The following is a 26,883-nucleotide window of genomic DNA, read 5'->3' as shown; positions in this document are numbered from 1 at the left end:
CCTTTGGATTTATCCTATTCAGAAGAAAAAACACAGTATTAGCGATTGATGCCGGTAATTATGAATAAAATAATGCCAAGGTTTTTACCCCCGTATTTCGCCGACGGTGCGTTAATGCACCACTTAAATAAACTATGTAAAATGAGTACCTTTGAAATTTTTATTTTTTTTAAAGTGTTCAAATTATTAAATACGAGTCATTTCTGTATTAAAAAATGCTAGAATATATTAAGAATTTTAGTCATATGTTAAATATAATAATTATTTAAAAATTGCTTACCTGAGTGTCGTATTTTGTCCCACTTTTGGGGCGTCTACAATGCGACTGACGAAAATATATTTCTACCTGTTTAGTTCTAACGGTAAAGTCAAACCTTTTCTATAAATACCTGAAAGAATAACGGTGAATCCTTATCAAGTTATCAAAATATGACCAAGCAACCAGGATGGTGCGTTTTTGAACCGTCAGCGAAATATGGGTTAGTAAAAAAAAAAAAAATAATAAATAAATAAAAAAAAAATTTAAAAAAAACAAACAATGCTGGGATAGGCAGCCGTACGGAGGACAATGTATCAACAATGTGAGCTATGCAGACTATATGGTAACGACGGCACTGTCAATAAGGGGATTACATATCTTCTTGAATAATTTTAAAGAAAAAGAAGTTGGTTATTACACATGGGGAAATTTTAAAAAAAACATTCCCCTGCCTTTATAAACCGTTTACTCCTAAACACGGTTAACGGGTGACAACGACATCGATAGGCAGAAGCGAGTACGAGCAACAGAAGATTTTGCTCTACAGCTCATAGGTGAAAAGGACGCTCCTCTCAGCCTTCTATACCAACTTTAGACGTGCGAGCTCTTTGCCAACTACACAAAGAGAAACTTGGAGACTTCAATATTGGAATTCCCTTGCGCTGCAATGCCTCCTCCATGTTCCCGGAAGGATGATTTCCTGGATTTGCAACCCGAATGAAGGGTTATAGTAATGGGGGAAAGGATCAACAACTCCACGAAAATACGCATCATGAAATCCCGTCAGGTTCAGGTTCGAATATTGAAGCAAATTGGAGAAAGATATTGGCCCCAGTAATCTTCAATCCGATGGATTCAGTGCGACAAAGAAAAGCTAAATCCATGATGTTTCCTTACATAAATTCATGTATATTTATATTTTTAAATCATTATGTTCTTGTGGTACTACTCTTTTATAATTTTTTATTTATAATATATTTACAATAATACATAATAAATGACATAAGAACAAATATATAGTTTTATGCATTTCTACACCAATGTTCTTGAGTTTGGTGTAGTATGTAGTGATGTGGTAACTTTAGAAATATAAATATGGATCGAAATGAAGTTAATGTATTTTTTTGATGATGACACGAGTGTTCAGTTTTTTTAGAATTATTTTAACTCTTAAATTTTTGTTATAAATTTTTAGTTCATGTTATTCCTTTAAATTATGTTATTCGTGAATACATTTTACATATTTACACTATTTTTTGTTTGCACTATATATTGCTTACACTTTATTTTGAAATTTTAATTTAAAAAAAAATTCTACGTATCTAACTTAGTGAAAAGGCTCAACAATTTAACTCTAAAAATGATCCAATGCTGTGACATCAAGTCCAATTCAATACAACCTCGAAAACCAATTTTCTGTTTAACCAGTCTATATTTAAAACAAATTGGGATTTTGCCAATATCGAGAGAGTTTGTTGAATAAACTGAAAAGTTTATTTTGGTAACGTGCCATGGCGAGCTGTCGTATGTCGGGCTTGTCTAAATAATTGTAACTTTACGTTGATAAGCGACAGCGTGGATTTACAATTTCGACAAGCTTTATTAAAGGCAAATAATAATTATAATTACTGTCATGATGTTATGTAGTCGCTTCCAGTGTGTATCTAAATTTCCTCGCTTGCCGTGAAATTAATTCAAAATAGGTATGCAAAGGAGATATTCATTATGTTACAAGTGATTCGTGGAAAATGGGGGTTCAGTCTTATCGCCAACCTCCGCTGTCGAAAGGCAATAATCATTATAATCCTTTCCTAATTTCTACAGTGCATTTTTCGTGAAAAAAACGGGCGGTAAAAGGGCGATAAGACGCATATTATGTGACGATGTGTAATAGTATTTAGATTTTTAAATATTTTTCATGATTTGAATTAATTGGGTACCACGTAGAAACTGTCCTCTGTGGTGGATATTGTTAGATTGAAATCAAAATAATTGTTCAATGAAAATACAAAAACGGTTTTTTTTTTTTCATACCAAAATTATGCAATTTATTATTTATAATACTGTATTGATTAAAAGAGAGGTTTAAAAATATGTATTTTTTCAGGTGAAGAGTTAGATTATTTTATGTGAAATGTATAAAAGCGATGGTTTTCCTATTATCTACTTATAAACCGTCAGTTTTAAAAAATTCCTCTTAGCAATATTTTTGCATTTCTTATGCATTCGCGGTGACAAACGACTGCAATCGAGTCTTCGTGCACATTCGATATGGGATAAGTCGGACATATTTCTGGAGAAATTTTTTTTCGTGGCTTGTATGCTTGGATTTTGTCTCCAAGACATTGTGTCCTCTGTAGAGGGCAGATATTCAGGGGGCGATTTACCTTAAACTACTAAAACACAATCAGTTGCAAAAAATTTTTTTTATTTAATATACCCAACCTAACTCTGAATTTAATAAAATACCGTGTTCCTCAAAACAAAGCAAAGCACAACAATAATAAAGATTACAGCCATTGCACAGAAGCACTCACTTTCACAGTCAGGCACCAAATAGAAAAGATCAGCCTACAGTGGGCAAATTTTCACCGTTGCTGACAACTCTTGGTTACCGAGGCAACTACGTAAAAAATGCAAATGGAACACTTCATTTGATACCTACCTACTAATACTAAGGTATTTCATTTGCTGTCCTCTCCAAAGAGTCTCGTGTCTGTAAGTGTTAGTTACATCATGTAGACATATATTTACGCCTTTTCTCGTTAGAAATGTCAGTCTAAAGTCAGGGATATGTCGTGTCAGTGTCGCCCTGGTCGACGAAAAATATGTTAAATTATCTAGTGCTTAGTGTTAAAATATGTGTGAATTACCGATAACTTATTAATTTTCTCCCGCCTATCTCTTCCCGCCTTCTCTTCCCGCCTTCTGCGTCACATTATTCCCCGAAATTAGGATATAATTATTTCAATGTTTGCGGAATGTTAATACTGAGAGTCAGGATCACAATTTTTTGTTTTGAAATTATTCATTCAAAGGGGATTATAATAAGTACCATAAACACTGTTCAACACATAGACATTCAAATTGATAGACCAGTCAATCAGAGAAAGATGAAAATCCCTTGTTTTGTTCATTAATGAATCTGACAGACTGCAGACAACTTGCATTTTAATATTACTATCCAATCCGAGAAAATAAAATCCGCGTACGAAATACTAGTCCTCTAAAATTGCGCGCAGATTGCTGGCTGCGTAAAAAACTTTACTACAATTTCCGAACCGGGTAAACAAAATGTCATTGATTTACCCACCTAACTCATTTTTAGCGTCGCTATGCCAGGTGGTTCGTTTAAAAACGAGCATTCAGGTCCTGCGCAGAAAAGTCCCATAGTGGACTGCCGTGCGAACCTTCGCTTCACTTTAGCGAAATTTAATTTTCTGCGGATGGTCTAGTGATTTTAATGTCCGATCTTCGAGGGTCAACGCACAAATGATGATAGTTTATTCGAAGTATTTGTGAACCTTCCTGGTGCCAAAAATATGGTTGAAATGGTATCCAGATTTCATGCTAGGGTAAGTCTATTCATAAGTATATACAACAGTAAAAAAAAATCTCCCTAGCGCTGTATTCCTTCTTGTTCTCGTACATGCCTTTCCCCCTCTGGTAAAAAATATTCACATATTGCTAAGAGTGAAAAAGTTTATCAAAATATTATTATTTTCGGGGATTGTTCAGAAAATTAATTGGGTACCGTGTAAAAAAGGATTGAAATGTTCTAAATAAACTTTCACATAATATGGTATTCCATATTAGCTCGTTCAAACTATATCCTTATGTTTTAATCCAGTATTATTAAGAATATTTACCTATTATTCTATTACTGTTTGTATTTTTATAAATATTCTAAACAAGCATCAGTTAATTTTATGTATTAATCATTTTGTATTCTTTTTCTTCTTCTCTTTCTATTTTTTGGGCATAATGTTTATGCTAATTAATTTATATAAATAATTTTAATTTATAAATAACGGCGTTCATACATTTAGAGTAAATTTCTAAAGATTTTGAGAAAATTAGTATTTTCTTATCCCTCCGTATTTACTCCAAACATGAGACCCGTACTTTTTGGTCTGTATCAACATTGGGAATGGTTTAAGGTGGAGGATATTTTGGTCTCTATCAACATTGGGAATAGTTTAAGGTGGAGGATATTTTGGTCTCTATCAACATTGGGAATGGTTTAAGGTGGAGGATATTTTGGTCTCTATCAACATTGGGAATGGTTTAAGGTGGAGGATATTTTGGTCTCTATCAACATTGGGAATGGTTTAACGTGGAAGATATTTTTGATGAAAGCAAGAAGCGAACATGGTTTCTAAAGCTGGGTCCAGACATGTTCTTTTCTCCGTACCGTACCTCCGTTTCGTATCAGCGTCGCAATCAAGAACGCTAGTACGGTGCGGTGGTACGGCGTCTCGATACGGATAGAGGTACGCTCCGATCCATCGCGAGTCGGTTTTTCGACCCGTTCAAAGGCGATACGGTACGGGTCTGTGCCAGTCTGGACGTGTTCGCGGCGTGCATTGATCGTGTTCTCTGTCACTACCCGAATCAGCGTGAAAAATGAAGTGGGATAACTATAATATTGTGAAGCTTATCGATGGATATAGGGCCAGGGAAGTTCTGTGGGATCCCGGAAACAGGAATTATTACAATAAAAATATAAAGCAAGATGCATGGGAGGAACTGTCTTTCGAAATGGAGTGCGGTGTCGACGATATGAAGAAGAAGATGGATGCTCTTGATCGCGACGCGGATACGAAACGGAGGTACGGTACGGACAAAAGATGATGCGTCCAGAGTTTTTGGATCGCGACGCTGCTGGTACGAAACGGAGGTACGGTACGGACAAGAAAACATGTCTGGACCCAGCTTAAGAGTAGCTGTGGAAGGGAGGAACACAAAATACCTCAAATCACCTACACCGAATACGTCAAACGTCAACCGAATGTTTTGTTCGCGATTAGCACGTCTCTCGATTAAACACCGGTGTCGAAGGAATCAGTGACTCTAGTTCTTTGTGACACCTTTCTTTGAAATATGGATGAACAAAACCACAGTATTATACTGACCGAGACTGAAGCAGAACTAGTTTCCGAAATTCAACAGTATAAGAAACACCGAAAAAGTATTTAACAATATTTTAAACCTTTTAATTTTTGTTAAATTACCTGTTTAGTTTTGGCCAAGTTTAGATTTGTACATGTTTAAAATATTATTCCAAACTTTTGTTTATTTAGTAACTGATAAACTAATTTGAAAATAAATCGATTTTGACCATAGTTCTCACTAATCTTCATTGATATTGTAATACTTTTACCCTCTACACGTTCTGAGAAATATAAGACTTGGATGTATCACTTCCCCGCAACTATATTCCGGATTTCCGTTCACAAAATCACAATCACACGGAATTTCTCGTTTATTACTTCCGACGACAGTTTTGCTAACTTTCACAAATAGAACTCTTTAGGATGCTCTTTCGAAATTTACTGCTTTTGACAATCTTCCAAAATTATAAAATTTACACTTCTGGAACTGCCACTTTAATTCGCGTTCTCAGATTTATTACAACAGTATAAGAAACACCGAAAAAGCATTTAACAATATTTTAAACTAGTTTTTAAACCTTTTAATTTTTGTTAAATTACCTGTTTAGTTTTGGCCAAGTTTAGATTTGTACATGTTTAAAATATTATTCCAAACTTTTGTTTATTTAGTAACTGATAAACTAATTTGAAAATAAATCGATTTTGACCATAGTTCTCACTAATCTTCATTGATATTGTAATACTTTTACCCTCTACACGTTCTGAGAAATATAAGACTTGGATGTATCACTTCCCCGCAACTATATTCCGGATTTCCGTTCACAAAATCACAATCACACGGAATTTCTCGTTTATTACTTCCGACGACAGTTTCGCTAACTTTCACAAATAGAACTCTTTAGGATGCTCTTTCGAAATTTACTGCTTTTGACAATCTTCCAAAATTATAAAATTTACACTTCTGGAACTGCCACTTTAATTCGCGTTCTCAGATTTATTACCCCTCAAACATTAAATTTTCCCATATAAAAGCTTGCCCTCTGTTTTCTCATTCGCCTTATTTTTTACTTTTTTCAAATTTATTTCTAAATTTTTTTTAATGTAATTAGGTTGGCAGCTGGCCTAATCAGCAAATCATCGTTAACCGATAGTAACACTCAAAATAACATTATTTTTTCATAGAGCAACTTAGTGATATTATTTCTCCTCAAGATCAACGGCTATTTAAGAATCGAGGACACAGTGAGTCTGTTTTACTTGATTTTTTAAAAATGAAGTTCAATTAATCAAACACATTAACAGTAGGTAAATAAAAAAAAGGAAAAATTGTTTCAACACAATAAAAATGATCTCACAATTGAGGAAAAAAAAATTTAGAATGATTGCAATCAAGTCCATACATAAATATCATTTAAATTGTATTATATGATGTAATAATTCTTGTGAAACAGCGTTAAATGTAATCGTTGAAGAATGGAAAGAAGGAATGAATAGTAATAAATTTATCTTAGCAATATTCTTGGATTTTCAAAGGGCATTCGAAACCATAGATCGAGAAATATTGATAAGAAAGCTTAAAGAAATTGGTTTCTCAACTCTAGCCATTAAATTAATAAAAGAGTATTTGAAAGACCGAATACAGGTAACAAAAATTAATAATCAATTTTCAAAACCAATGGAAAATAAATTAGGAGTACCACAGGGATCAGTCCTTGGAACTCTATTGTTCATACTCTATATTAATGACATGGTGAAAATATTTTCAAAATGCAATGTACGACTATTTGCCGATGATACACTTATATTTTTTTGAAAATAAATATTTTTTTTGTGAATTTATAATAATCTCTTGTCCAATCTGCTAGTTCAATAAAAAAGGCCGTACAGCCGTTCCTCTTAATCATCACGCCATTTCCCTACGAGGGTGGTGAAGAATATGGAACAACACCTTCATATGTTATTCTGACTCGCTTAGTGATTGATTCGCTTAAACGTGCCTTGTCTTCTTCGGACATGGAAACTTACTTCGTGTCATGTTCTCTTCAAAGGTACTTCTTTCTCTGTTAATTTCCTACTTATCGACCTCGTAACGTAACCCAAACAATTGAATATATTCTCTTTACTTGCTCTGGTGAGGTGTCCAATACGTAACGGGGTGCTCTGATGAGGTATCCAGTAGGTTACGGGATGCTCTGGTGAGATGTCCAGTTCAATTTTTTAAATGAAAAATTGCTGGGAACACTTATTTTTCTGACAAAACCACTTACAATAATCTCATTCCCTTTTGGGTATCTAATTATAACACAAAACGATTATCTTTCTAACAGTCACTTGTTCCACGTCAAGGTCGAGATTTACTTTAAATAATTACAGGGCTCTTAGTAAGCCTGGTAAAACCTACCCTCCGGCGGGGCGTAGGTACGGGAATGATATTTTAGTGAAATGTGAAAATGCCTGTGTACCTTCTTCAGGGCAGCGCGATAACGGCTCACAAAGGATAAGGATAAAGTTGTCTTCTTAATTAAAACATTTGTCTTCTGAGAGGCTGACGTGGTAACTTTCCAGGAATAAATCCAGTGTCCTAAAGTTGTAAGGACTGTTAGAATTATACAATGTTAAAAACATTTGATTTTAATTCACTGAAAAGTAAGTCCCTAGAAGTGAAATCTAAACCGTTCAATGAAGGTTTTTTTTGGACTGCACCCATTAAAAATGTACCCATTAATCTTACTCGGAATAAGAAACAAAAAAGGATAAAGGATAGTAGTAAATACATATACACGAATATAGTAATGACAAATGGAAATGACTTAAATGTAAATAAGGAAGATAATGTAAGTCATCTATCTGTCTACATAATATATTAAGTAAAGAAGAGTGTCGTGGGCGGCGATGGGCCTACCTCTTTTTATACTAATCTACAGTTTTATTCTCAGATTGATGAAAATTTTCACACTTGACCTTCAAAATGTCTACATGATGTTTCAAAAAACCACCCCATCCCATATTATAATTTAATTTATAAATTTTAATGTCTTATATTGAAATTTTGCACACTTGACGTTAAAAATAAGTAAAAAATACTGTCTTCGCCTAATATATGATCTGAGCCCTGACGACGCGACGGCGGGGATTTTAGCAAGTATTATATTATTATGTTTGTTTGCATAATTACAAAAATCATTTAGACTATCGCAAAAAATGCAAGACCGTGACTTGACCTGACCATTAACACAAGACCGTAGGCTCCTAGGCCTCAGAGAAGCTAATAAAATAGAGAAAATTTCTTCAAGAAAGCATTTAAAACTTTGAAAATGTTTGATTAACTTCACAGCAAGTAAGATAGAATTGATCTCACATGCATACATGCTCACAATACTCTTCTGATGTTTATATCATCAGTGTTTTAAGTGTACAAAGTAAAGATGTTGACTGTATAAAGTAAATGTCACTTCTCTAGGGTATAAAGTGTTGGGTGTAGTTTTAATGAATTAATTTACTCTGAAAGCACTACATTTTATCACACAGTAGTGTTTATTTCATTATTTCAACTAAACGACAAATATTGTTTTTAGTCTCATCACTTGAAAGCTTTCTACTTACTGTTAAAATCTAGTCTCCTGTGATGGCTTTGAAATACATTCTTTTTTTACTATTCGACAAAAGCAATTTTGTTTAGACTAGCCATACCCAATTAGAACTAAATATACGCTTTGCTTTTCATCCAAAAACTAATTTTTGTAAAAAAAATTCAAACAAAATTTTTATTTTTTACTTGTAATGTTTGGAGTATTTACTCGCCAACCGAATTTCCCGATGCGGTGGCGGATTTAGTTTTTAAATTTATTTTGTTGCGTTCATTGATAAATTACATTTTTGAAACAGTTTTTTTTATTATTGATCCATGAACCGGTGAACAATAGTTGTAACATTTAATGTTTTTTTTTTTTTAATTTTATATCTATGTGCTTTTATTGCGAATCTATGCAATGAACATAACATTTTTTACATAGTGGTATAAAGTAAACAGTTATAATGGCTATTTATCACCTTGAAGAGACTAGGTACTTGTTGTTATAATATATGTGTCTTGTTGGAACCATATAGACAGAGCTAACATTTGTGTTCTAAGTACGAGCCACAAACATCGGTTAATTGTCCGCTGTGAGATACTACCGACTTCAGTCGGTTACAAGCCCTCACCGAGCACAAATCTCCGGCGATAACTTCAAAATGCCGACATGCACGCTGAAATATTGTACAATTCATACTGGAATATAAACGGAAAACAATGGTATAACCTTTCATCGGTAAAAAGGGTTTTTCTATAATCATTAGTCGTGTAAATTGGGTTTTTAGTGTTAAAAAAGGCAAATGCTTCGGGCTGTGGGGCAATGGCAGGCGGTCGCCGGTCATTGGCAACTTCGTTAGCGGTCGAAAAATTTGGGCGACATCGACATCCGCCACACCCCTCTTGCTATTTCCCGCAAGAAAACAATATTTTTAACTAATTTTGCAAGGAATGAAGACTCTATAAATATAAAACTGAATGGTTAAAACGCAAACGTATTATTTATGATAAAAAAAATTTAAATCGTATTTAACTAAGTATTCGCTATAAGAAGTAAAAAATACTGCGTGGTCGATAAATTACATAATTCAATCACCTAAGCAAAATTAATAACTCATAGCCATCAACCGGAGTCAATGATAATTTTTTGTGCATAATATTTATTCCAATGTCGGGTCGAACGATTACAGAGCTTAATTCGACTTTCATTCCCACGTTGTTTATTTTCTATTGTGGATAATTAGATAAATGGTAGTTGTACTTTAATTAACGACGTAGATTATTGGCGTGCTTTTACTTTCAGAAATATGAAGCGAATGAAATTATTATTTATTTCTACCAGAAAGCTTAAATTAAAAGCTTTGGACACTTTGGTGAAGTACCTAAGATTATTTTGACGTACGTATTATTATAACGCATTATCCCGACATGGCCGGTTTTCATTGTAAAACCGATAACGCTGGAGATCGTAAAGGTGCGAAAACGATTTTCTCTTAACCTTTATGTAAGGGAATAAACCTATTAACAGTTTTATATCCGTCCTTGTTCTTCTCAGATATGCTCTGTGACGAAACTGTGAATCTGTTAAAATTTATAAGAAAATATTTTCCAAAGGTACGCACAATGTTTTAGTTGAAGATGCAGAATACAACATTAAATATTTATGATGAAAGGAAACTAATTGAGATGTACCAAGAAAAAATATTTCGACTAAGCCATACTCACCTTAAAATTTCTACGGAACAGAACAATAATCAATACTACTTCACAAGTTTAGCCAGCCTTTGAGAGTACATAATATTTCTTAAGTTACAGCGCCCTTGAAGTGATTTTGCACAAAAACGGCGCTATAGAAATTATCCAAATATGATCATTATATAAATTATTTGGAGCTAAATTAAAAATGACAATTCGGAATCAAAACGTTGAGTCGCTTGAAATAACGATAACCAAATCCAAGTCCTTTATCTATTTCAACCATCATCTTCCCTATACACTAAAAACGAACTCCAATAATTGGGGATGCTATATTCTCACTCGTTCCAGACTCTTTTGAGGTTTTATTAAAAAATTTTATTAAAAAAAAAGAAAGACAAACATTCCCGGGTCACGGATAACCCAACAATGTTTGAAAATCTCCTACTACCACCACAGAAAGCCGAAAATGTTGCTTGTGTTGTGATGGAGGACTTAGCCAGCCGAGGAATCGAACACGCGACGCTCGGGTGAGACCCAAGCGCTATGCCCACTCAACCACTGACCGGTCATAAGAATGAGGTATTCATAAGAATGACATATTTTTTTAACTACTTAAGAATTAAGGCGATGCCATAAGTAGTAATTCAAAATCATACGTTTTTGGTTTGAAAATTTGGTCGCCTAGAATACATCTTGGCCTTTGAAATAATCAAGTATTTTTTAAATAAGTCTTTTTATAAGCCCAGAAAAAAATAATGTCTATGAAAACTGCTTTAAAGTTCAAAATCTCCTACTTACGAACCCATGTTCGGTTATGATTTTATTGCACAATGTGGCAAATTAAGTTATTTATAAAATGATCGAAAAAAATTAAATATATATGCCTGAACATCCACAAAATAAAATAAAAGGCACTTTTTGGCCATGTTTTTTTCTTGCATAAATCAAAACAGGCGGATGGTGTTAAGCGGAAATTTAAACCTTATCGCCATCTACGTAAGGGTTGTTATTGATAGCTTCTCAATTTAAAATATTACACGACGTCGTGCATCGCCTAAATTGTGTTTTCCATGACCGCGAAGGTTGTTGACAGGTTGAAATAAAAAAAATCATAGCTGAGTTACCTTATAACCATACAAATTAAATCACACCTACATCATAAAATTGGCAAACGAACATTAATAACTGATCAATAATGTCTTCCAAACCGAAAAATGAAAGACGTTAAAAATAACTTGAATTCATACTCCATCATTCAATACTTAATTTAAATGTGACAATGTGACCATAAGGTACTTACCATGATTAACCATAAGCATGTACTTTTCCATATAGGTACCTACCTACCATGATTAACCATAAGTATGTACTCTTCTAGATAGTTACCTACCACGATTAACCTGGTTTGATTGTTATAATTCGATATGACGTTCAATTGCTTTATAATATTTTGATTTTAATTTCTATTTTTTTCAAATGCCGTTTTTAACATTCAGTTTAATCTTTATTTTTATTCCTATTTAGTTAATACATACATGTATTTTATTTTCCTAAAATACGTTTTTTTCCCTTATGTTTAGTTCTTAGCTCATAAAAAATCATTTTTCCTAGTTCCTACAGTATAATTTGAACCATATTCGAGTACCATAATACGGGAATGGTAGTTAAGAATATCAAAAAATTGTTAATAAATAAAAAACATTAATTTTATTTGCCTAAACCGAGGAGTTTTTTTTTATCTTTCTACAATGAAATGCAAAGAAGAAAATTTGTTGATTGAAAATTCAAAATTTGCACAGCTTTTCTACGTGAAATTTTTTAGGTTCTGGCCTACTCTTTTTTTCTTTTCTTAAAATCATTTCTAACATTTGTTATGTAGCTTTTCAAATATATATTAAAATGTTTTAACAAATCACAGGCTAGCAATTACATTATTATGATCTATTTTTTTTCAAATTTGCAATTAGTTCAATTATATTCAAAGAAGATTACCTACCTATTATGTCAATTATATCAAAATTTGAATCAATTTTTTTCTTACATGAAATTAATGTGAAAAATCGTAAAATTAGCAGTGAAACCGAGTAATAAATTGCTATCGGCAAATCTTCCATCGATAAAAATATCATAACCAATCAATATGATACTATCATTATTGTACTTCTCGTCGAGTTATTAGCAGAAGTTGTTATCTGCAATGTTCGTTTGTTCAAAATCCTAAATCTTCGAAAGATCTTCACCAATTGCTTTGAAATTTTGTCACGAGGTTTCATTAGAATACTTGTGTATTTTAATATAGCTGTATTATATAGATGTCACATCTGACAGATAAAACCATGTCGTTTAAAAAAACAGCGCCCTCTATGTTGTCAAAATATGATTTTTTCAATGACAAAATAAAATACACTAAGAGAGGACTGGCATACCAATAAAAAAAATCTATTCAAAAGGGTAGCACAAAAATGGCCGACCATTTCCGGGGTTTTTACTCGGTGGCTTGACATTTTATTGACATTAGGGGGAATCAACTATTTTTTATTATTATATTTATGGAATAACTTAATGAGTCGAACCTCAAATTATAATATTTAATTATAGAATTATTCTCATTAAATATTACACTTTGAGGTTTGACTCATTGAGTTATTCCAAAAATAAAATATTCATTATAGACTTGCATAAAAAGTCAATAGATGTCATACATTCAAATAAAAATATGGGGGATTTATCTAAGAAACTCTCTAGATTGCATTTATTTGGAGTTGAATCTTGCGATCATACATAAAGAGAGCAGCCAATAAAAATGTGCGGTAAGAAAATGTAGACAATGTTGGTAGTTCTTATTCGAAGTATGATCCAGTTTAATATTACCGAAGGAGATAGGGAGTGGTGCTCCGGCAAGGCAAGGGTCTTGTGTTCACGTACTAGACGTGACCCTATCTTTTTCTGATTTTTCTGTTTCAAATTTTCGTTTAGGAATGGCTAATACTGTCTCCAATAATTATATATTTTTTTTTACTTTTCGTAACCCATTCCATTTAAATAAAATGCATTTTTTGTTTGTACAATACTGTGTTTGTTAAAGAAATCATAATAATAATCAATTTTTAAAACTTGTATGGATAATTTGAATGTTGTTTATTTTTGACTCCTAACCATAATATACATAATTATACCGAAATTTTTTTTAAAATTTTTTTTTATATTAACTCCACACGGGAGGCCCTATTATAATAATATTGTGGGCACTGTTTCATTCGTCCAGTTACGTTTAATTTTCTGTTGACGAAACGTTCTTCAAAAATTTTTTTTTTTAAATACAGAAGAGTTCTTGGTTGATTTCCAACCCTTAGGTTGCATAACTTTCAAGCATTTTTTTTCGCTGATACTGCCGCCGCTTGAAAACCTGAAAATTACGAGTATATCACAAACATGTTATATTTATACCTATGAAAATGGAAGGTACTAAACAAAATAAATTTTATTTCAATTTAGGTAGGAACTTTCACCAACAGTTGGAATAGTGATTTCCTAATATTCCATTCTTAAAGTGTAACAAATAAAAGAAAACAATTTTGTTTGTTTATCTTACCCTTTTTCACAAAGGTCTTAAATATTAATTGCCGGTGCACGACTTAGACAAAAATGCTTTCTTGATCTTTCACTTACCTTTGAAATGATACTTTTTCCGTTTTTTTATTCGAAGAATCACTTTACACTCGTCGACTGAACACTTTGCGGCATCTTGATTTTTTATTTATTAAACTTAATACTGGTTATTATTTTATAATTAGTCCACTGACAGTACGAAAGATATAGACTAACAACAATTGCCCAACAATTGTCACAAGTAATGCTAGACAAACAATTTAAATGTGACGATGCGTTTAAAAAAAAGAAACTGGGCTATGAAACTATTCTAGTCTCTGTCTAACAAGGAATGCGCGATGGCATTAGAAGAGTGCAACTAGGTGACACTAATAATTAGTTTTTTTTATTTCTCCGTATTATTAGGGCACTTCCTGTAATTCTCTATTCAACAGCTTAAAACAGCGCCATCTACTGGACGTAAAAGCAACACGCGCTATTATATAAGACTGAGCAACAGCAAAACTTAGCGGGATACAGCTATTTAAAAATAAAATTTCATCAGACGGTCAACCAAAATCTTTGTATGGTTAAAAATTGTAAGTGATATTTAAAGCTTAAATAAACTTTTTCACAGTCAAGTGCTAAGTGTGGGTAAGATAGAGTTACCCTCGACCACGGAGGTCGTAAAATTAAATCCCACCTTCACTAATTCCTTATACGCAAACATTCTGTTTAAAACGGACGTGTCCGGGAATTAAACCGGTGCTTTTAGTAGTTACTTTACTTTTTAGAATGTTATGTACCTATTTTTATATTAACACAAATGAGAACATCTGTAAAACCCAGAATAAATAAACTTACATGCTCGTATCGCAAGTTTATTAATACTGGGTTTTACAGATGTTCTCTCTTCATTAAAGCCCGGTATATATAAATAAAAAATCTTACGTGCCCGCCTATAACAGCCTTCTTTCGCATCGAAAATTAATCATAGACATACTTTCTCGATTATTCTATAGTTTCCGACCTACATTCATTACACTAGTTAATATTTATTTTTATCTGTGCTATCATCAATAATTTCCTTGTTCTCTGCACATTTAAGAAAAAATATGCGTCGTTGGTGCCAAAAAGCAAGGCAATACATTTTTGACAGTTGAGAAAAAATATTCATCAAAAACTTTTTCGAGGTCTAAAAAGTTCCGTAAAATCTATTCTGGTGGCTATGATATATTATTAGTTACAATGTTTGGGAAGGATTTATACCAACCATAAGGATCTTTGGTTTAGCTTATTAAATTTAATGGATTTTAACTGGCATCTGAGCTTTGTCAAAATTGAGCTTATCTTACTACAGTCACATTTTCCCAAAAAGTTTACTTCAGACGCTTAATGCAATATTATATTGGAGGGGACCCACCCTTTCCCGACGGCTGTGTGAGGAAACTGATTGTTTAACCTCCTTAGCCGCACACGTCAGGACTCTAATTATTTTTTTGTAAAAAAAAGCTACATTTATTTTAAAACGAATCTAGACCCTCCAATGTCCCTGCATGCATGATTGTTAGTACGAAATAATGTATGCATACTTACATTAATAGTAACACAAAATAAGAACACATATGAAATGTGTTCGCCTGGTGGTTTGGCATCTAAAATTAAATAATAAATAAGGAGCACAAATTTTATAAGTGGAAGTATGATTGAAACATAAAAATATACAAGCCGCGTATCGAGGGCAGTTTACCCCACTATCACGGGGCGGTCCCGGCAAGAATGAGCGTGGAAAGCGGCCTGGCCACAACGATCCCAAGCACCCGCGTCCCTTAGCCAGTTTTCCGAGAGTACCCTCGAAGAAATGTAAATGGGGGGAGGGGGGGGGGGAGATACTCCCAAAGACCCTAGGGAATGAAGTGAGCCTCAGGTCACCGGAGGCAGGACGGAAGGGGACCGGGCTCGCGCAAACATTCCCCAGGCCCGCTCATGATGCCGGGGGAGGCACCCGTGGTTCGTGGGACAGCCGCCCCGGATTAATGTCACCTTACTGGATGCAGGAACAGGGTCTATCCGCCCCCGTGGTGGGGAAATGAACAATACAGTACGATAGAGTTCAGTTCGACAACCTATTCATAAACCAATTTGTTAGTAACAAATAAAAAGGCAAATAACAAACGTAGAAAATAAGTTGTGATCAACAACAAATTGACCGTTCATAATAGAAAAAAAAGAAGGGAAAAAAGATTAACATAGTATTAAAGAGCTAAAACACAAAAAGAAACAGTATTATCATTATCAACGCGTTCCTAATAAATAAATAAGGCCCAAATTCAAAAGTAAAAGAAAGAATGTGCATAAAAAAAAAACAGTGTAAAGAATTGGCAAAAACGGTGTAAAAAGCCAGTATACACAATAAATGAATAAGAAATAATAAAACAAACAAATAAAATAATAAATGCATTGCGATCATGCCATAAGACAAAGAAAGTAAAACCAATGAGTATATAAAAATAAAAATAAAACATAAAGCAATCGCGCATGAACAATATTAAATTTGTTATAAGAGGAATAACCGTGGAGTGACAGGAACAATACGCTTGGCACCTGAAACAAAGATGATTTTAATCCAAATCAGCAACTCTAAGCACAGGCCATCTCTCTACCCAGGACTTTACAAACTTTTTGAAGCATTCAAAATTTTCTCTGTTCAACGCGAGATCGGCATTTCATGCCGGTCTTGTAATCCCTCTCAAGCCATCCAACATTTCCTCTCGGGCATCCTTCATCAACTCGCAGTGCCACAGAATGTGCTCGGCTGTCTGGTTAGTGTCACCACATGAACAGTTCGGATGAGGAGACAAGGCGAGACTATGTAGCCGCCCCCTGAGCTCCCCATGACCGGACACCAATTGCGTCATATAGTGATCCAGTTTTATGTGCGCCCCTTCCATTCTGCTTTTAACTGAAGGGAAGAAAGAGAAAGTCAATCTACCCTTCGTCGACCTATCCCATCGCTCTTGCCATACACTCAGCGTTCTATCTCGCATGGCTTTCAATAAGCCAGGAAGGGACACCGCTCCACCGGGTGTCAGTTCGACTCCCAGGTGGACAGCGGCCTTACCTCTTGTCAATGCCTTTTTTGTCAAAACTTCCCTTATTTCCAAGTCAATCGGCAGTGTACCAGCCAGAACCGGTAATGCATCATTAGCCACAGTCCTATATGCGCCCGAAAGAGCCAACAGGGGAGTCCGTTGGCCCCGCTTGAGGGCCAAGTGGATCAATGCATTATCCAGCCGGTGCTCCCACACAGAAGCTGCATACGAGACATGCGTCACGTAAACACCCCTATATATGAGGCGAAGTGCCGGAGTCCGCAATCCCCACTCAGCCGTTGAGAGCCTTCTCAATTTCAAGAATAGGGCCTGGGCCCTGCTAGAAACGCTCTTGACGTGCGCTAGGAACGAAGAAGATCTATCTAAAGTGACGCCTAAATACCTGGTGCTTTCAACGAAACGAATAGTGGAGCCTCCCATTCTGATGGTAGGGTTTCTGGCACGACTGAGCATACCCTTCATCAAGAGTCCCACGGTCTTATGGGGAGCGAAGTTCAGCCTGTTTCTCTTACCCCATTCAAGAATTTCACGCAGACCCTCTTCTGCTTTACTCTCCACTTCCTTTCTGCTGTCCCCTGAGACCAAAAGAAACTTATCATCTGCGTAGTCCACCGATATGCATCCTTCAGGCAAGGGTAACCTAGAGGAGTCGTCAAAAAGGATGTTCCACAGGTCAGGCCCGAGGACTGACCCTTGTGGACAGCCCATGTTAACGTCACGTATGATGAAAAAATCACCATACATCACAATAACCTTTCTGTTACGTAAATAATCACTAATAATATTGAACAGTAAAGGCGGGCAATTACGACTTTTCAACTTAGTTAAAATCATCGGCCACCACGCATGATCGAAGGCACCCGAGATGTCCAAAAATATTCCAATTACATACTTCTTGGTACAAACTCTCACCCATTCAAGCGCATACTTAATGGCGTGCTCAGTGGACTTACCGGGGATGAACCCAAATTGGCGGTCGCAGGGTGGAGACAGGGTGAGACGGAGCCTATGTTTGATGATTTTTTCCAGTATTTTACCTAAGATTGGAAGTAAAGTGATGGGTCTGTAGGCTCCGATATCTGTTCTCGGCTTGTTGTTCCCCTTTGGTATAATCCGGAGCACGCCTTTCTTCCATTCTGTAGGGAATACTCCTCTACGCAAGCACGTTTCCAACACTTGATGAAGCTCCTCTTAATTATGATTTCAACCTCTGCTCGACTTAATGGTGGTACGCCGTCCCCCTGGGCGAGGTCTCTAGGTGGAAGCCGTGACAGGTTTCTTACCTGTTGATGGTGAACACTTTCCCCATTAACTGAGTCTAGAGGAACTAACTTGCCCAGAAGTGTCTCAAGAGTGGAGACTATGTCAACACTCTCTGCGTTCCCTTCGCTATTACCGAGCACAACGCTCGATAAGTATCGTTCTGATCCTTTTCCCGAGTTTTCAAGAGCGCTGTGGATTTCCCACGGGTTGGCGTTACCCACTTCATCTACCCAACTATGCCATGCAGCTCGTTTTGCTGAGAGGACGGCCGAACGATAGGCGCCACGGGAAGCCCTAAAACGGGCCTGAAGTGCAGCCGCTTCTTCAGGCGAGCATATACTCCGCCTAACCACTACCAGGCCCCTATAGGCTCTTTTGTAGGCTCCTTTCAGCAAAGTCAGCTCTTGTGTCCACCACGGCGTCCTAATTAACTTCTTTGGGTTTGATCTGCCCAAAGAAGTTTCAGCGGCTGATACCACCGCCGCGTTGAAGAAATTCCCCAAGTTGTCCGGTTCCCTAGCGGCTACGTCATGAAAACCCCTTAAAGATTGACGCAGCGCATCCCCAAAGCTATCCCAATTCGCCCTAGTGGTTCTGAAGTTCCAAGATGATTGTGGAGCTTCTGTCTTTGTAATTCCCACTGAAAAAGTTATCAGTCTATGATCAGAAACTATCGCACACTCATGAACCGTCCACTTTGATATTTTTGACGCAACAGATCCAGAGAAAAGAGTGAGATCAATGTTGCTTTCGCCACCGGTTCCTGAAAATGTTGAAAACGTACCTGGTTCATTGAGAATGAACAGACCTTGCGCTGATATAAGATCTTCGACGGCATAGGATCTTTCCGTTCGATTTCCGTTAAAGTCAAACCAGAGAGGCGAGCGCGCATTGAAGTCACCTCCAATAATTATGTTTCGGCCTTTTAATTTATGTAAGGCACGCGTGAGGCTCAAAATATGCGGTTCAACTAAATTACCATATTTAAAATAAACTGATATCACGATGATCTCAGTATCGCCAAATTTAAAGGAAAAACAGGTTTGGTATTCGTTCGACAGTCCCTCGAGAAGGAGGGGGCTAATCAACGAAGTATTGACCAGAACACCCGCCTCGGGAGAGCTGCCTACTTCAAGTACCACCCCTGGACTAATGATACCAGGTGTTTTCCCTTGCCAAACGTATTGTTCCTGAATGAGCAGAATGTCGATCCCAAGGTCGGTCATGACCCGCTGGGCCTCAAGGGTGGCTATCCGAGACCGCTGCAGGTTGATCTGGCCTATGGAGAGGGGATTAGCGGCAGCCATAATCGGTCATGCGAACTTGAGCCTCGATCGCAGCTCTGTTTGCGGGGCAGGCTCGGTCACCAGTACAATGATCGGCTGGTTTCTGAAACTTGGTACAAGTTGCGCAGATAGCGGCCTGTGCCTTCTTGGGGCACTCCTCGAAATCATGACCAGCTGCGGCGCAGTGGCGGCAAGAAATGAACTCCTGAGTACAAGATTTGCTTACATGGCCGTACATGTGGCATTTGAAGCAACGGGTAGCTCCCAGGTAGTCACGAACCCGACAGGCATTCCACCCAAGGTAGCAAAGACCGCTATCTATTAGTACCTTCCGGCGATCCGGATGACACGTGACAATCATATTCATAGTCCCGCCTTCACGTTTCCCAAAGAGGGATACCCTCCGCATTGTCCTTAAATGGTCTTCCCTGGAGAGAGTTGATTTTTCTGCGACGTTATTATCAAAAATTTCCTTGAAAAGAGCAGTGTCAGCAGCTGCGTCTCCTCTGGGGACGTCATAAATGACTATCTTGGGTAGTCGTCCCTGTGGGTTAACCATTTTCAAACCTTTGAGGGTTAATTTTTCCGCCGCCTTCTGAATGTTTTTGACACCCCCCGGGCTATCAGTTTGCAGAAGAACGCCTCCACCCTTGATCTTACGTGTCCTAACCACTTTAAAACCGTCGGTTTTGGGATCCAGAACCGATGTAAGTATATTCTGGGTCTCCTCAGATGTTTTGCCTTCAGGGGCAGTGGGGTAGAATAGAATAGTGGGCCTCAGAGAAGGCAGCTCACGCTCCTGTCCCTCGAATAAGATGGAACCACTGGGAGGCGCTCCGGAAGCTGCACCCGCATATGTTTTTTTACCTACCACTTTTTCAATAACTGGTGGCACATGGGACGGACGTTTAATGAGTAAATCTATTTTTTCCGATAATCCCTTCTGTGATTTAATAACCTCGGCAAAGGCGCCAGCTCTCGCGTTGGCGGCGGCACAGGTATTTGCCAGGTTCGCGAGCTCATTACGAATTAGATCTATACTTACCTCTATAACTGAGCGGTCCTCCTTTTTCATTTTATTTTTCATCTCATTCACCTTTGCAGAGATCGTCGAAAGAGGGCTCCAAAATGGGGCGAGATAATCCTCCTCGACTGGCATATCGTAGTTGTCACCTGAAATTAACTGTTCCTCAATTCTGCCACGCTTCTTTTTTGCTGGGTTAGGCGACGGGTTTTTGGCCACGTCACCAGTACCAGTGGAAATATTTCCAGAAGGAGCGTTCGCTACATCCTTCGGGGCGGCCAAAATTGATGCTGCTCCCTCTTCACGGAGTAAGCTGCCATGGATACTGGTAAACGGTGAAGTGGGCCGTCTAGGACTACCAGGCTCCTTGTGGGATTGAATACTCTCCATGAGCACATAGGATCTGGGAGAAGGTCGTCTCCTTTGTGAGGATATCTCCTTCCCTCTTGCCTGCGCTATTTTAATAACTTCCTCCTTTGAAAGCTCATGGAGGGCAACTTCCTCCTCGTCGGAGGAGTCCACGGAGGACATATTACATATAATAAAAATAAATTAAAAAGAAATCAACCTAAAAATTAACAAAAATAAAAAATCCAGACAAAATGCTGGAACTTACCGCTGTGGGTAGAATGCAAATACAGATGTTATTTACAAAATCTGCAAACTCACCAGAATTTCACAAAATCCGAATTTAATTATGTAATTGAAGATTAACACAGTACTGACAATAGTTTCTGCCGTGTTTATACAATTCAAATTAACTCAAAACACATTTAAACGTCACTACAATTTTCGGTAATCCGACCCGAAAATTAACTAAAAAAAACTAATTTTAACACTTATTATGTACTATTTTATTGCTGAAGAATAGAAATACAGTAAATAACCGCCAGAAATGCGATTAAATGTGATTATAACTAAGATTAACACCGTTTCGTTTCAAAAGTAAACAAACCGGCGCACGAAGGTAGGTATATCAACTGCCCGCTTCGGCCTGGCGAACTGAACTTAATGACGCTTAACGACGCTTAATGCAATAGTACAAATTGGTCATTTTCAAAGTATCATCTCAAAATCCCTAATAAGTTTGGATGCCTTTTTCAAAATCGATGATTAAGCAGCTAGCACTCGTTGGTCCCATTATCTAACCAGTTAGCGATATGCAGTGTCCAGTTACCTAGTGAGTGGCACTGACACTGGTTAGCTTGTGTTCAAATAATCACCAATGTACCGTCCAATTACTGGGATACAGTTTAATTAAATCGGAGACGCGCTCATGGCGGTTCACCACTTACGGTACTGTACGGCTTATTATGATTACTTAGAAGGATTTACTATGATATTTACTACTGCGCAAACTGCAGCCTCCAGTTACCCGACAACCTTATCATAGGTAAATTAGAGAAGATGGCTACTTACTGTTAACATGAAGGTACACGCTGATGACCCTCGGTGGGTGTGTGGACAGCTGGCACTCGTACAGGCCCTCGTCTGACCGATTAGCCTCGACAAGCTGCAGCCTCCAGTTACCGGGGTAACGGAACTGCACTGTGAAACGTGTGTCTCCCGTATAGGCCTGCGCCCCCACGGTTAGGAGCAAGGGGGGCTCGCCAGCTTTGCGTCTCACCCAGGATACCTTGAAAAACAACATTTAATACGCACTGTTAAAAAGTTCCTATCAATATTACTTAAATAAACTTGGTATTAGCAAATGATCTGTGAAGTTAAATTCTAGTATACAATATAATTGGTCAAATTACGACTATTTTGTCACGGAATATTGCTTTTAGGACATCATCATCATTCTTCGCTTGTATGATGATAAGGCTAAATGGAGAAAAAATAGTATTGCCAATTTATTAAGAATATCTTCAAATTATCGGAAATCCAGTTAAACATGGGATTGCAGGAATTACGAATGAATTAACAGGTTTCCTGATAAAACTTAAGTGTCTTACTAATAAACGTATTTTAAATTTTACACAACTGTCAAACAACCAATAATGTACGATAAATATTTGTTTATCAGTTGTTTAAAAATTAGAAACACGTTTATTAATAAGGGGTTAGTAAACAAAGAATATAATACCACGATGTTTATCAATATTTTCTTATTTTGTCATGATATATTATCAAGGAGAAAACTTACTGATATGAAGTAGGTACTGTTAATTTATTAAAAATCTGGTCAAAATATTTGTTTTCCTGTTAAAAACGGGACTGCAGGCTTTCAACGAATTAATTTTTTTTATTAATATTTTTTTCTGTTTTTTTATATAAACAGTTAAAAAGTAAAGAATAATACATTTAGCAGATTAACCAAAAAATCCCACATAGGCATCGCCAGTTCGTGAGTATATTTGTGTTTATTAACAGTTAAAATTTTACTCACATACATACATTATCTTTGTAGAAGATTAGAAAATAAAATTGGAAAAAATAAAAAAAATTAGTGTGTACTGAATTACAATTTAAAAGACATGATTGAAAAATATTTTTAAAAAATATATATATAAATTGACTGAGTTCGTAACAAAGTATCAGTCTAATGTTTTATTAGGACACGGAACACGTTTTCATACAAATATTGATATTGACGCATTTCTTCATGATATTTATTAGGAAAATAAAACCGTTTTCTCGATATATTGTGAATGACTAATAATTAATATTATCAGGAAATTGGTATGCTATCATTTTTTTAACAGGATCATTTTTCTCTGTGTGCCTCATTCGGGGATGTCATAGTACCGCACGGTCCGGATAGTTGAAAGCAGTTGGGACTCTTCTGCGGTAATTACTAATTATTTTGCCGAAGACCAATACGGCTGTTTTCAGAGATTTGCTTTCACTAAAACTAACAAATTTAACTAAATTGTAATTATGACAGATTAAATAAAACGATTAAGCTCTGTATACAAAGAAACTCTCAACTTCAAAACGATAATCGAACCCAGCATCTCTGTCTTACCAGGATAATGTATTTAACCACTCGACCATTGAGACGTAATAATTATACCTCGTTTTTTTCGAGCTCATATTTTAAATTCATAATCAACAATATTATCTTGCGACTAATTTGGGTTGGATTCCCAGTTGAGATCGTTATCTTTTTTTTTTTGTGTCTTGTTCTGTTTCATCTTTTGTTTATATTTATAATTCATACCTTCAAGTTCATACCTTAAACGGTGTGAACATGAAGGTGAACGAAGGAACCTTGGACCCTTGGAAGGAACCTTGGACACATAATCACCAGTAATCTGATGGACGATGATGATATCGACAGACAAAGACGAGCTCTCAGCGTTAAAGCAAACATGCTCAGTAGAAGATTTTGCCTTTGCAGTACCGCAGTGAAAAGGACGCTCTTCCTTTCCTTCTGCGCAACGTTGTACACGTGCGAACTATGGGCAAACTACAAAAAGAGTAGTATAGAAAGACTACGGGTCCAATACAACAACGCCTTCCAGACAATGTTTTGTCTCCCCAGATACTGCAGCGCTTCCCGTATGTTCACGGAGGGGCGAATTCCCGGATATGCAGCCCTTATTAGATCGAGGGTGGCAGGAATGAGGGAAAGGATAAGAAGCTCTGAAAATATCCTCACTATGGAAGCTCGCCTCACTCCATCCTCCAGCATTGACGCACACTGGAAAAAAATACTAGCGCCTAATATAGTCACGGCTCCCTAAAGGCTTCAACTTTCTATTATTCTATTAATTTTATCATTTTATTCTATTTTATTTTCAATTTATTCTGTTTTTTTTCTGTTCTATCTTTTTTTTATCATATATTTTTTATATCTCCATATGGAATGTGTGGGACTGCACTAACCTCCACACATACCGGAATAAACAGTTAATTATTATTATTATAAGCATTATCTTTTTCTCAACAAAAAAGCGTTTTTTCATTTTTACGCTTAAAAAGGCTTTTGCACAAAAGTGATAAATAAAAGAGATGTATGCAGTGTACACATGAGAATATTTGTATTATTTATTTTTTACACCATTAATTAATAATTTAGTGAAACAGTAATCAGAAATTGAAATTTGCTATTATAATTATGTATAACCCATACGTATTAAGCTAACCTTAATGATTATTATTATAATTGAGGTATGTTGTTATAGCCTTCTTGTAACTATCTTTCGTGCAATCGAACACATCTACTATTTCAGCTAAGGTATTGCTAACATCATGCAATTTAGGTTCGAACGTATATCTAAATGACTCCGTTTTGACATTGTTATTGATATTAAAAATAATTATCGATCCAGTAGTTCCAGTTGTTATTTTGAATGAAATCAGGATCAGTAAATCAGGGCTGTCTACAATTCCATTAACTATTTTAAACATAATAGTCAAGTCGGTAACAAGTCTTCTATCTGAGAGTTTTAGTCATATCTATTCTTTCATGAAGTGGTACATATGAAATAATAATAATAATGTAAGTAAATGTGATTAAAGTGCGATAAAAACAAGTCTAAAAGTATGATACAGCCAAGTTAACTAGTATAAGGAGAATGAAAAATAATAAAACAATAAAACGTTTTACAACGATAATATCACAGTAACACGCCATTAAATTGGCTCCAGTATGTAGAATCAATATCGTATAGTTTGTCACAACAATTAAAGATAGTTATAACAAAGTTGACTGAAATAATAGATTATTACATATTGATTAATTGTACCCTTGTTTATGGATAACTGGAGGGTGATTGTGGGATGAGATTAGCAGTCAGTTTAGTTAAAAGGTGTTAATTTTAATCCATTTGATGATAATTCTTTACCTACAACTGTTACTGTATCTAATAAAGTTTAAAGTTAGATTATATATACACCTCCATCAGGAGAGTAAAAATCTATATATAAAGGTAGATTATTACAATATAGCGCCCCTGAGGTGATGTGTCACAAAAGCAGCGCTATGTAATTGTCCAATAAATAAATAAATATAATGTTTACATTTTATTGTGTACATATGCGTTGATATACAACGGGAATAGAAAAAATAATCTTATCCGATTAAACTTTATTTTATCAAAAAACAAATAACTTTGTTAATATCACTTTATTATATGCAACCAATACATGTTTCATGAACGAAGTTCACCTCATCAGGATTAAGTATACACCGAAGTAAAAAATTGAATATAGATTACAGTTGGAAAGAAGAAGTGGAAGGAGAGGGGAGGGGTAAGGTAGGCTGGGTTTATAAGAATTAGGAATTACAATATCGTTAGACTGGAAAGACCAGTTAAGTGGGAAAATATTTGAAAGAGTTTATAAAAAAAAATCTTGTTAATTATATCTGCTTTTGTATTAACATGTTTTCTAATTTCTTAATTATTTATTTACGATGCTTTATATCCTGTGTGAAGTATTTTAAGACCTGAAAAAAACAAATAGCATATAACCATAAAACAATATATTCATAAACCAAATAGCATCTAATAACGGTTATTCTAATAAATTGATAGTTGAAATACTAATAAAAAATTAAACATATTCTCTTCAAATGGTATTTTTAAAGATAGAAATAAACAATGGCGTAGAATTCTATAACGATAGTGGATAACGATACTTCTAAAATTAAAAATAAAATCATTCCTGGTACTATTCAACCGGCGTTTTACACTACGTTTAACAAAATGAAGAAATATATTCTTAATAATAAAGATAGCGAAAATCAAATAAAAAAATCAGGAGTTTATAAACTCAATTGGGATGAATGTAATTTCTTTTACAAAGGTAGAACCAATAGAAACTTTGAAGTCAGAACTAAACAACATATCAGGGCTCCAAATGGAAATAGTGAATCTGAAATGCAAATCATCTTTTGAATAATGATCACACTTTCGATAAAAATTCAGGTCTTAAAATACTTCACTCAGGATATAAATCGCAAATAAATAATTTTGAAATTTTAGAAATTAGAAAATATGTCAATATAAAATCAGA

General features: G+C 35.7%; 1 protein-coding gene across 1 annotated transcript in view; it reads right to left on the bottom strand.

The window, feature by feature from the left end:
- The window catches only part of LOC149425775 (uncharacterized), a 299,336-nt gene that overhangs the window by 29,520 nt on the left and 242,933 nt on the right, over positions 1–26,883 (bottom strand). The window contains exon 4 of the mRNA XM_089641680.1: positions 22,336–22,552. Within this exon, the coding sequence (XP_089497806.1) occupies positions 22,336–22,552 (217 nt within the window). The remainder of the gene's footprint in view (positions 1–22,335; positions 22,553–26,883) is intronic.

Source organism: Hesperophylax consimilis, chromosome 2 (genome assembly GCF_061612785.1).
Source record: "Hesperophylax consimilis isolate HC1 chromosome 2, BYU_Hcon_1.0, whole genome shotgun sequence".
Classification (NCBI taxonomy): domain Eukaryota; kingdom Metazoa; phylum Arthropoda; class Insecta; order Trichoptera; family Limnephilidae; genus Hesperophylax; species Hesperophylax consimilis.
The sequence above is the reverse complement of the archived record's forward strand: the minus strand, read 5'-3'. Positions and strand labels throughout refer to the sequence as shown.